Source organism: Callospermophilus lateralis, chromosome 2 (assembly GCF_048772815.1).
Source record: "Callospermophilus lateralis isolate mCalLat2 chromosome 2, mCalLat2.hap1, whole genome shotgun sequence".
NCBI lineage: Eukaryota > Metazoa > Chordata > Mammalia > Rodentia > Sciuridae > Callospermophilus > Callospermophilus lateralis.
Window position 1 is genome coordinate 74,707,788 of NC_135306.1, and position 12,443 is coordinate 74,720,230.

Genomic DNA, 12,443 nt, shown 5'->3' on the forward strand with positions numbered 1-12,443 from the left:
GTAAATTCCTTCTTAAATTATTAACTATCATACTAAGAAATGAGGATGCTTGAGAATAGCAGAAAAAGTTTGGCAACCTAAAAAAAAAGATATTTGTCAAATTCTATTTCATTCTCTTTGACTAATATTTTTAGAGTCTTTTTTTTTTTTTTTTTTTTTTGGTGCTGAGGATTGAACCCAGGGCCTGTGCATGCAAGGCAAGCACTCTACCAACTGAGCTACATCCCCAGCCCTGACCAATATTTTTAGGATGTTAAAAAGAAAAATCATAATAGCACCAAGGACGGGGAGTGGGGAGACACAGCAAGCTCAGGCCTAATGTATACCTTTGTGTGCAACTGGTGCCTCCTTAATTAGTTCATTTCTTGCCTGTGCATGCTTAATTTTTTTATTTATCCTCCTCATAAAATTGTTTGGAATAAAAATCCAGACTGAATAACCAAAGTCCCCTAACTTTCCCAAGCTGCCCCTCTGTGTAGAGCGGTGCGCACAGCCGGACCCAGGGGCTGGTCTGGATTTGTTGAAGGCATCCCAGGGGAGTCATTCTGAGGGAAAGCAGATGGTGAGCTGCTCTAAATTTTAAGGAAATGCCAAAATGCCTGTCTTTTCAGCCCCAAGGCTCCTTCGCAATAATAATAAATTTAGGGTCTTAAACCTGAAAACAATTAAAAAAATTCTGAAAATTAACAAACTTCACATTTGTGAAAGATTCTTGGTCCCTAAGTGTACAGGTTTTGCAGTAAATCAGTGTTGAGTATGTAAATAGTCACTGATCTGTCACCCTAAGATGACAGGTACTTTAGGTATTACCTCAGGTCTGGGCCATAGCCAAATTAGTAGGAGTGAGGGAGGAGAGTGGCCCTCACATAGTTGCAGTTAGACCAAGAGTAAGTTCCAGTGTTCCATTACACAGTGGGGTGACTATATAGTCAATAATAATGTATATTTCAAAATAGCTAGAAAAGAGAATTTTGAATCTTCAAGTAAACAATAAATATATACTATCCTGATTTGATCATTATACGATACATGCACATATGGAAACATCACATTGTACCTATAAAGTGTATAATCATATGTTGATTAAAAATAAAGTAAAGCTGGGTACGGCATCACACACCAGTAATCCCAACCACTCAGGTAGCAAGACTGAAGGATCACAAGTTCAAGGCCAGCCTGGGCAACATTGCAAGACCCTCATTGTTATGGTTTAGATATGTTGTTCCCCAAAAGCTCATGTGTGAGACAATGCAAGAAGGTTTGGAGGAGAAATGATGGGGTTATAGCATTAATCTCTAATCAGTGAATTAATCCCTGGTGGGATTAACTGAGTAGTAACTGGAGGCAGGTGTGGCTTGAGGAAGTAGTTCATGGGAGCGTGGCCATGGGTATATATTCTGTATCTGGAGAGTGGAGTCTCTCTCTCTCTGCTTTCTGATCACTATGTGAGCTGGTTCCCTCTGCCACACTGTTCCACCATGATGTCCTACCTCACCTTGAGCCCCAAGGAATGGAGCCATCCACTTATGGACTGAGACTTCTAAACCATGAGCCCCTAAATGAACCTTTCCTCCATTTAATTCGTTCTGATTGGGTCTTTCAGTGGCAGCAGAAAAAAAAAACTGACTAAAACACTCATCTCAAATGAAAAATAAAAAGAACAGGAGATGTAGCTCAGTGGTAGAGCACCCCTGGGTTCAATCCCCAGTAAAAATAAATAAATAATTATTAATAATAAAAGACTCACTGGTGGTGCAAATGCTTGGCATATGTAAAGTCCTGGGAACAATCCTGGTCACCACTAAAAAGAAAAAGAAAAGAACTAATTGTAATGTAACTAATTTTAAAGTATAAATTTTGTGATCTAACTTTGTCACTGCCTCCATCCCCCTTTTCATATCCTTAATTTAATTTACTATAAATTAACAAACTACAATTGCATGTATGGTGGGGTACAAAGTGATATTCATACACACAATGTGCAAGGATTAAATCAAGCTGATTAACTCATCATCCATCACCTCAAATAATTATCAGTTTTTGGACTAAATACATCCAAAATTACTCTCAGCAATTTTGAAATTTACAATACACTGTTACTATCCATGCTGTATAATATATCTCAAAAAATGTATGTCTCCTGACTAAACTTTGTACTCTTGATCAACATCCTCTAATTCCTCCCACCCCTGCAGCCTCTGCTGGTAGCCACTCTCTGCTTCTATGAATTCCATTGTTAAAGACTCCACATGTAGGTGAGATCACATGTCATCCTTAATTTCTCTTTATTAAAAACATAGATTTTTGGCTGGGCATGGTGGTGCACCCCTGTAATCTCAGCAACTCAGGAGGCTTAGATAGGAGGATCATGAGTTTAAAGTCAACCTCAGTAACTTAGTGAGGCACTAAGCCACCTAGGAAGACCTTGTCTCTAAATAAAATATTTTTTAAAAAATGAACTGGAGATGTGACTCTGTGGTTAAGCACCCTGAGTTCAATCCCCTGTACCCACCCCCCAAAATTAAATCTTGCATTTAAAAAGGTTAACAGTAAGACATTTAAGCTTTATTTTAGAAAAATGTAAGATGAGAAAATGAAGAGAGGATCAGATACCACAACTGTGTTCCAGACGATGCAAAAATTCTGTATAAAGCTAGAGCTAGAGCTACAGCCCCCAACCTGAAGAGATACATCCTAAAGGTTCATTATCTAAGTTGTTGTTCGGAGCTCAGGATTCATTTTTGTATAGAAACAACAGTACAAATTACTGAACTCACAAATAAGACAGGAAAGGTCAACTCCTTTGTGAATGTAAAGGACCGAACTCTTGGTTTTATGTCAAATTCAACTAACTACCCTTCAGAGCCTGGTCCTGATGGAAAGACATATTTCCCATTGCTCAAGTTCCAACTCGAAATGCCAGGTACCTTCTATGCCCACCTCTCTTACACTCATTCTTTGAAACTTTTAGCAGAAATGCCAGGGCCTTTCCTCATAACATGAACTAGAATTCAGGTCTCCTGTCCCCCAAACTCTTTCTAGAAGCTGTTCCTTGATACTGCATAGAAGGAACTATTTGGATCCATCATTCTTGGGATGTATGCATTGGGAGAGGGAGGTGTTACCTCCACAGGAAACAGTCCATAGGTTCAGACCTCTCCTGTTTGATGGTTCATATGTTAAAGTGGATAGTGTGGTAGAAAGAGCACTGGACTGTGAGTCAACAAACCTGAGTTTGAATCTTGACTATTAAAATTACCTAAGTAACCTTGGATGGTTGACATTGCATGTTCAGGCCTTAGTTTGCATGTATGTGAAAATAATAAATAGGACTAGGGATGTAGCTCAGGGGTAGAGTGCTTGCCTAGCACACACAAGGCCTTGAGTTCAATTCCCAGCACCATAATAATAATAATAATAATCCTTAATAAACAGGATAGGATTGAGGTGTGGCTCAGTGGTAAAGCACTTGCCTAGCAAGCACAAGGCCCTAGGTTTGTTCCCATCATTGAAGAAATGAATACCTACTTGCAAAGAATGTCAATTTTTTCCCCCTGTCCTGCTGAGGATTAGAACCCAGGGCTCTGAACATGCCAGGCAAGTGCTCTAGCACGGAACTACATCCCAGCCTCAGGGTGTTAAGATTCCTAAGGAGAGATTTTATAGCCTTCAAGAGAATTTCAAAGGAATCTATCACCACTACCAGTCCCAAAATTAAGAATCTGAACAACATGATCTACTGAATATTTTTGTCCCTCAAACTTCAAATGAGTGCTGTCTGTGTATTCATGACTAACTCAACACCAAGTACAAGGACCCTCCTCCAAATCAGCAGCCATCATCCTGCCCACTAGTTAAACAATAAACAGAAGGACAATTAATGATTTTATAAACTTTTTACATGATTTCTTATTCTCTGAAAATCTTTCTCTTGCTGTAATTAAAGATCTGTCATCCCCAATCTGCAGTTTCCAGCTGAGTCTGCCTAACTTGGACTAATTAGATAACACATAGGCCTTCACTTTGTCTTATATATAGGCTTTCCCCCCATATCCTCAAGCAAGTCATCTTTCTGCTTCAAATTCTGGGGTTCTTGTTTGTTTTTGTTACTGGGGATTGAACCCAAGGTCACCTTACCACTGAAGATTCATCCCTAGTCCTTTTTTAATTTTGAGACAGGGCCTTGCTGACTTGCTGAGGCTGGCCTTGAACTTGCAATCCTGCTGCCTCAGTTTCCTGGGTTGCTGGAATTATATAGGTGTGCACCATTATAACTGGCTTCTGCTTCAATTTACTTGACATAGTCCTTGTTCTTTAGTGTTCCTGACCAGATGTGAGGCACATGCCTGTAATCCCAGCAACTCAGGAGACTGAGGCAGCAGGATTGCAAGTGTGAGTCCCTAAGCAACTTAATGAGACAGACTCAATGGCTCAATGGATAAGGACCTCTTGGTTCAATCCCCAGTACCGGGGGAAGGGGGGGGATGGAAAAGAAAGTCTAGAGATGTAGCTCAGTGGTAGAGCGCTTGCTTGGCTTGTGCCAGATTCTGCATTTGATACCCAGCACACACACACACACACAAAAAATAATAATAATAATACTAAAGGAAGGAAGAAGGAAGAAAGGGAAACTAAGGTTCAATCTAATAACTTGGATTTTTTTTTTTCTTTCAGGAAAAGGAGGATCGGATTGCTTGTCCTGTGTGTGGAACTACCACCTCATGGGTGGAATCTGCAACTCCGACTGTCTTGTGGGAAAATACAGAGTGGGAGAGGTACTGGAGAGCTGGGGCAGTGTGCTTTCTGCCCTATTTTTATATATATGTATAATTATAAAAATTATATAAATTTTTATATATATGTATAATTATATAAATTTTATATATATATATATATATATATTTGTACCAGGGATTTAACCCAGGGGCACTTAACTGAGCCACATTCCCAGCCCTTTTTATGTTTTATTTTGAGACAGGTTCTCACTAAGTTGCTTGGGGCCGCAATAAGTTGCTGAGGCTGGCTTTAAACTCACAATCCTTCTGCCTCAGCCTCCTAAATTGCTAGGATTATAGGTGTGTACCACCATACCTGGCTTTCTACCCTATTTAGAGAGAATGTGAACTCAGTTTCTGCATATCATTCTGGGCAGTCAAAAAGTTCTAAAATTCCTACATTTACTATAATTTAGACCCAACATTGTGAAATCCTTCATGACATCATGAAATAATGGTGCTATTCACCTGTAACCTTTATGTAAAGCACAGAAATCGAGAAGATCTAAGATAAATAATGAGATGTTAAGTAATGAGGACCTCAGAATGAACCCTACATCTGTTATTCATGACCACAGAAGTTTCAGTCTTTGTAAGACTATTAGGTCAGAAATACAAAATCTCTTCTCTCTTACCCTCTGCTGTCTAACCAGAAACATCTGAGTAAAAGAGGATCCATGCTGCTGTTGATCTTTTATTTACTCCACCTCTTCTGCACAATATATTCAGAAGGATCGAGATTTGCTTCCACAGAACACTTGGGTTTGCCAAGTATACTAATTTCTTGATTGTGCTTCCAAACTTTAGGAAACATGTAAATCTCTCCATAGTGAAATTAATACAAACGAATCTATTTGAATATAGGTGCTCTTTAAATTCTGACACCAGCTCTCATCACAGTTTGGAGAAGCTTAAGTTCATGGAGGTTAAGTAATTTTCTAAAATATCTCAAGAATAGTAAAAACAAAGCTGGAACTGAACCCAGAGGATTTGATGAGATAATAACAGCTGAGAAAACAGTGTAGCAGTATCTAAAATATTCCAAGATGCTCAAGAAAGCAATTTTTTGGGAGGGTGCTGAGAACTGAACCCAGGGCCTTGCACATGCTGGACAAGTGTCCTACCATTGAGCTATACCCCCAGCCCCTCCGTTCATCTTTTTCTAGTTCACCATACTTGCAAAGTTATATAGTAGAATAGGAAGGTATCTCTCCTGACCCACAATTCCAGCACCAAGCAAAGAACAACTTGTCAGGAGGCAGCCACTTTTTTCTCATCTCTGGACTCTCTTCCTAGTAAGATTTAATTGCTTTAGCTACATAGTCACAACTAACATCATTCTGGGTCCCAGCCACAAGAATCCAGTAATCAAGGAAGCAACACAGGTAACTAACGTACTTGAGTGAAAGAAGGACACTGGGGAAATGAAAAACCACAGTTCCAGCTTGCTGGAAAGTGGAAATTGATGCACTACCTACGTGTTGGTGATATAATAGCAAATGCTGGGAAATGTGTCACACACGAAAGCAAAAACAAAAAAAAAAATGTGGGGGGCACTCAACTTTGTCAGTGACATGAACATGTTAAAATGATAAATCCAGTTGATAGGTCTTCTAGATTTTAAAGAGAAATGAGGAACTAATTTATATATGAAATATTCTACTTTTGAAATGTGAGAAATGAATGCAGAATTTTTTAAACGGTTTAAGGCTACATAGTGTGGACCAGACAAAACTAATACCTGACCTGAGCTGTCTTAAGATGAGCACAGGATGCTGGGTGTGGTGGCACACACCTGTAATCCCGGCAGCTGGGGAGGCTGAGACAAAGTCAAAGCAAGCCTCAGCAACTCAGCGAGGTCCTAAACAGCTCAGTGAGATCCTGTCTCTAAATATATAAAAAAGAGCTGGGGATGTTGCTCAATAGTTAAATACCCCTGGGTTCAATCCCATTGCCAAAAAAAAAAAAAAAAAAGAACAGAAGCTGTCACTTTATAACAAATTATTGTGGAAGCCTGTTCTCCTACTCTTGTTATGAGCAGGGGTCAGAGGTCAGGGCCCAGGAATGGCTTCATCCAGTTGTAGACAGTTGTGTCTGTCTTTTGCCCAGAACACACCATCTTTCTGCTGCCCCTGCAGGCTTGCCTCCTTATAGAGACAAGATGGAGTTCTTACTGGGAAATACCTGTACCTTGTTCATCCCTCTGTACTCACAAACAACCTCCTGATTATTCATAACAGGGAGAGAAATTCAACTGTGAAAAATGCCACGAGAGCTGTATGGAATGCAAGGGCCCCGGCACCAAGAACTGCACCATGTGCCCCGCGTCCCTGCTGCTGCACATCGACGACGGCCGCTGTCTCCACTGTTGTAACACCTCCAGCCCCTCCAACACCCAGGAGTGCTGTGACTGCCAGGAAAGCATGGGTAAGGGGACGGGGACAGTCTGCAGAGGGAGGGTCTGGCCTCAGAAAGCAATGACAGCCACAGAAGAGGAGGATGGAAAGTTCAAGAAAATCAATCAGGCTATCTTTCACTGAGAGCCTGCTGCATGCCTACTGTACTTGAAACCTCGTGCCCATCATCCCAGTTCTCAAGTAGATATTATTTTTTTAATTTATTTTTTTTAGTTGGACACTATACTTTTTAATTTTATTTATTTATTTTTATGTGGTACTGAGGATCAGACCTAGGGCCTTGCACATGCTAAGTGAGCATTCTAACACTGAGCCACAATCACAGCCCCACAAGTAGATATTATTGATCCCACTTTACAGGTAAGACCACTGAGGCCCAAAGGGTTGGATTTGGATTGTCTAGGTCTACATCAATATTAAGAGGCTCATTTAGAATTAGAAAATGAGTCTTTTAGACAGCAGAGCCCACGTTCTTTCCACTGCTATACTCTAACCCCAAGTTAGAGTTCAACTAGGTCTAGAATTTGACCTTTATACATTTACCCCATTCTATTTTTATTCTTCCCTCTTGAGGGAAATAAAGGAAAGAAATTAGCAATCAAGGAGGTTAATACAGTATTATCTTGAATCTGTTGAAAAATCATTCAGTGGAAGTCAGCCCAAATCAAAGCCTTGCATTAGAGACTTAAAGCATTTTAGAAATAAACTTTCATTAAAGGTTAAGAAGAAACAAAACTGAGCCAATGGTGCATGCCTGTAATCCCAGTGACTAGGGAGCCTCAGGCTGGAGGATCACAAGTTCAAACCCAGCCTCAGCAATTTAGCAAAGCCCTAAGAAAACTAGCAAAACCCTGCCTCAAAATTTTAAAAAAGGGATGGGGATATGGCTCAGTGGTTAAGTGCCTCTGTGTTCAATTCCTGGTACAGAGAAAAAGAGAGGGGGGTGGGGGAAAAGAAGAAACAAAACTCCTTTCACCAACTTCCAGACCTCAACTGTCTTCCAGCCTCCAATGTTGTTATCCCCACCCATGTTGATATTTGATTCTCATTAGTCACAAACTTAGAAACATCCTGAATGCAATGATTCCTAAAAGGAAAAGATATTCTGTATTGTTTATTTCAGATAGGGTCTCGCTATGTTGCTTAGACTGGCCTCTAACTTCTAGACTCAGGTGATCCTCCCACCTCAGCCTCCTGATAGCTGAGACAATAGGCACACACCTTTGCAACTGATTTGTATATTCTTTTTTTTTTTTTTTTTTTTTTTTTTGATACTGGGTATTGAACCCAGGGGTGCTTTACCACTGATCCACATTCCCAACCCTTTTTATTTCTTTATTTTGAAACAGGTTTCTGTTAAGTTGCTTAGGGCCTTCCTAAATGGTGGAGGCTGGCCTGGAACTATTGATACCCCTGCTTTAGCCTCCTGAGCCACTGGGATTGTAGGCATGCACTGCTATTCCTGGCCTGGCTCCTATGTTCTTAATACATATTCCCTAGTCCAGAAATAGATAATTTCCTAGGGGTTCAGATATATTATTTCCTGAGCAAATATTTATGGAAGACTGTCCATGTGTAAGTAAAGAAAATCCCAGACCCACAACTACTACTAGACACTTTAAAAAATTTTTTTTAATTTTAATTTTTATTTTGTGGTGCTGGAGTGGGGTGGGGTCAAATCCAGGGCCTCTTTCATGCCCAGCGAGCACTCTACCACTGAACTATCAGCCCCTATTTTTAATTTTCATATCAGCTTTTTTAGGCTCTAAGTATCATTTTTACCAAAATCAATTCTTTCCTTCTTCAGTTTTCCCACCCCTTTGGGCAGCTGTTTTCCCCAGTTCCTCCTACACATCCACCTTCAGGGTCTGACTGCCTAATATCCATGCTGTGTCAGTTAGGAATAATAACTGGTACTACATGGAAGCCTTTAAATGAAACCAGAAGTGTGTGCCTGTCACATGTAGTGTTTCTGAACATCTGTCCCAACAAAGAACTATTTTGTCTGGTTTCCTGGTTCCTCTGTGATTCTTGAAGAGTCACCCGGGGCAACTCTGCAAAGTCCCAATATTCTTAGAGTATAGCTTAGTGGCAAAATGCTTGTCTAGCAGGCAAATGTGAAGAAAGAGAAAGGGGGGAAACAAATACTCTCACTCACTTGCTCCTTTATGAACTGAGGTAATCTGCCCCTTCAAAGAAACTGCATCTCAGAGGCTGACCCTGACTCTGCAGCCTAAGATGAAGAGTGAGTAAGATGTGATTGCACGTGGCACCCCGATAACCTGTGAAGGTCTTTTGTTGATTTCCTTGCTTCCTGTGATATTTACCTCAAAGTGCTCTATACAGATTGATTTTCTATCTCTCTGGTGCTTTCAGTATTTCCTCAGAGGGGAAAAAAATCTGTGCTCATGTTGGTAATGATAAATATAATAATGATAGTGCTGTTACTTTATGTTTTTTTGTGGGGGGAGTGGGTACTGGGGATTAAACTTAGGGGCATTCAACCACTGAGCCACATCCCCAGCCCTATTTTGTATTTTATTTAGAGACAGGGTCTCACTGGGTTGCTTAGCTCCTTGCTTTTGCTGAGGCTGGCTTTGAACTTGCAATCCATCTGCCTCAGCCTCCTGAGCCGCTGGGATTACAGGCATGTGCCCCTGTGCCAGGTGTGCTATTACTTTAGAGGAGGGAATTCTGCTTGATAGGCAAAATCCCCTGAGTTTGAGAATAAAACAGAAAACTTGTTTAGCACTAGTAAAAAACATACACACACACACACACACACACACATACACACACACACTAAATCAAAGATTTGTAAGTAATTTTTAATGTTGTCTAGTCTTCCTATAAAATAAAGTCATATTTAAAAGTTAAACACACACACACACACACACACACACACACACACACACATAGCAGCAATGATCTAATTTGGAAATATCACCTTAATAAATATCAAGATATTTAGTAAGCATAAATTATCATACCTGGTACCACAATTATACTCATTAAGCTAATGTGTAAAATGTATCTAGAATCTCCTATAAAAGAATCCTGGGGGGCTGGGGATGTGGCTCAAGCGGTAGCGCACTCGCCTGGCATGCGTGCGGCCTGGGTTCAATCCTCAGCACCACATACAAAAAAAACAAAGATGTTGTGTCTGCCAAAAACTAAAAAATAAAATATTAAATTAAAAAAAAAAAGAATCCTGGGGGCAGATCCAAGTGGTCCAATCAATATTTATGGAGAATCTACTATGTACTACAACTTGTACACCCAACCGGGTCTGATAGTTTGGTTTTTTTTTTTTTTTTCAGCTTTTTTATACTCTTTCACACTCCTATATGGTGAGCTAAAGAAAAGGAAATAAATTAAGCAAATTACTCAAGTCATACAGCCTGAACAAATGGGTGTAAAGTAAGAAAATGGAGCTTAATGCTAAGTTACGGTTTAATCCTTCCTTCTACGGCACTGTTTCAGTTACTTCATGTTCTCAGTCAAGGCATCAAAACCGAAGCCAATGGATAATAAGGGGCAAAATTCTTAACTTCAGAAATCCTAATTATGCTAGGAGAAATGCCCTGTCACTCAAGTTGGTAGGCAGGATTTAAATGGTACAGTACTTCTGTTCCTGCTAGGCGAGTGGCACAAAACTCCAAGAAGCCAAGCACCAATTGTCACACTACGTTTCCTTCAGGTGTCTAGACTGTCCCATGGAGTTACGGTTAATGGATTGGAATTCTGGTTGTTCCACAGTGTCTTGTCTCTGACAACGTAACAATTCATTTCCTCTCCATGGCCTTAATTTTCTCAACTATCAAAAAATAAATTGGTCTAAGTAATTTCTAAGGCTCTACATGGTCATAGAAGTCAGTGACAGGATAAAATTTTATAAATTACCTTCTCCTGCCCTGGAAGATAGGATAGTTATAGTGGGCCAGGCTTATAGGTAGCTGGGAGAGGACTCAGTCTTAGAAAAAAACAGAATGTCATTTAGCAATACTAAAGCGTGGACCATGGTGAAATACTTTCTCAGGAGAGAAATAGAAGAATCAATTGATACATTGAACATTTGGAGACTGACCCATGACTGATGGAGACAAGGGAACTCCCTTTGGTCTCAAATTGACTCTCGTTCTAGAAGGGTGGCGTGGTTTTATCAAGCATGGACTGGGACTCTCATAGGGTACATGCTAAGATTTTGTAGGGTGGTGTATCTCCTAAGAAAATTAGACCATGATTCTTACATTTTTAGATTTTTTTTTTAAATGATGTTCTTTACCTTAGAAACTAATTTCCCCAATTCTGTTTCTTTTCTGCCATCTTTTCTTTTTCTCCCCTGCCTTTGGGGTCATCTTCCAAAAGAGGAGTGCATCCTTCGAAGAAGTGAGCCTGGGTCTGCCGCTGAGCGCTCCAAGACTGTTCTGTTGATCACCTCCTCCCTCATGCTGCTGCTTCTGTTGGGGGCCACGGTGTTTGTCTGGAGGAAGTCTCGGAGCCGAGTCCAGCCAGTACAAAAGGCCGGTTATGAAAAGCTGGCTGACCCTGCCAGGTCATACTCCTCCTATAAGAGCAGCTATGGAGAGGGCACCAGCTTTGAAGAGGACCAGATGATCGAGTATAGGGACCAGGACTATGATGAGGATGACAATGATGACATCGTCTACATGAGCCAAGATGGCACGGTCTACCGAAAATTTAAGTATGGACTGCTGGAGGACGAGGAGGAAGATGAGCTGGAATATGATGACGAGAGCTATTCCTTCCAGTAGACACAGCCCACCTCCTCCCCTTCCTCTCACGGGCATGCCTGTGAGCATGACTGTTTGGGTTTTATCCACACACCAGGCTGAGGTGTGAGTGTGTTTGTCTTCTTAACCACGAATCCAACCAGAATATGTAAGAATGCTGAAATATTTTGTGCTTGTTTTGAGTGACTAAATTCAATTAACAGTTCCTGCTCAACCAACATTGAGGAGCAAGGATCAAATCTAAAGGCATTTTCCTCAAAATGAAATGTGAAGACACCAAAGCAGGAAGTAAAATTAGCTCTTTTATGTGATTTTAAAAAATAGGGAGGGAGCAGAAGACCAGTAGGGATTCTGTTTCCAAGTTGCATTGTGGGGAGCTCTGCTAACTTTTTAGAATTCTGATATTTCTTGAAATAACTTGCGGGGGGTGTGGGGGAAGAGTTGGCTTAACAGGGATTTCTTTCCCCTTCTGGCTGTGTTTAGGCAGAGATTTGTTT

At 40.5% G+C, this 12,443-nt stretch overlaps 1 protein-coding gene across 1 annotated transcript in view; it reads left to right on the forward strand.

Moving 5' to 3' along the window:
• Positions 1 to 11,967, forward strand: part of Pcsk5 (proprotein convertase subtilisin/kexin type 5) — a 429,480-nt gene extending 417,513 nt beyond the window's left edge. Inside the window, exons 36-38 of the mRNA XM_076846064.2 lie at positions 4,675 to 4,775; positions 7,016 to 7,202; positions 11,561 to 11,967. Of these exons, the coding sequence (XP_076702179.2) occupies positions 4,675 to 4,775; positions 7,016 to 7,202; positions 11,561 to 11,967 (695 nt within the window). The remainder of the gene's footprint in view (positions 1 to 4,674; positions 4,776 to 7,015; positions 7,203 to 11,560) is intronic.
• Positions 11,968 to 12,443: the final 476 nt, after the last annotated feature.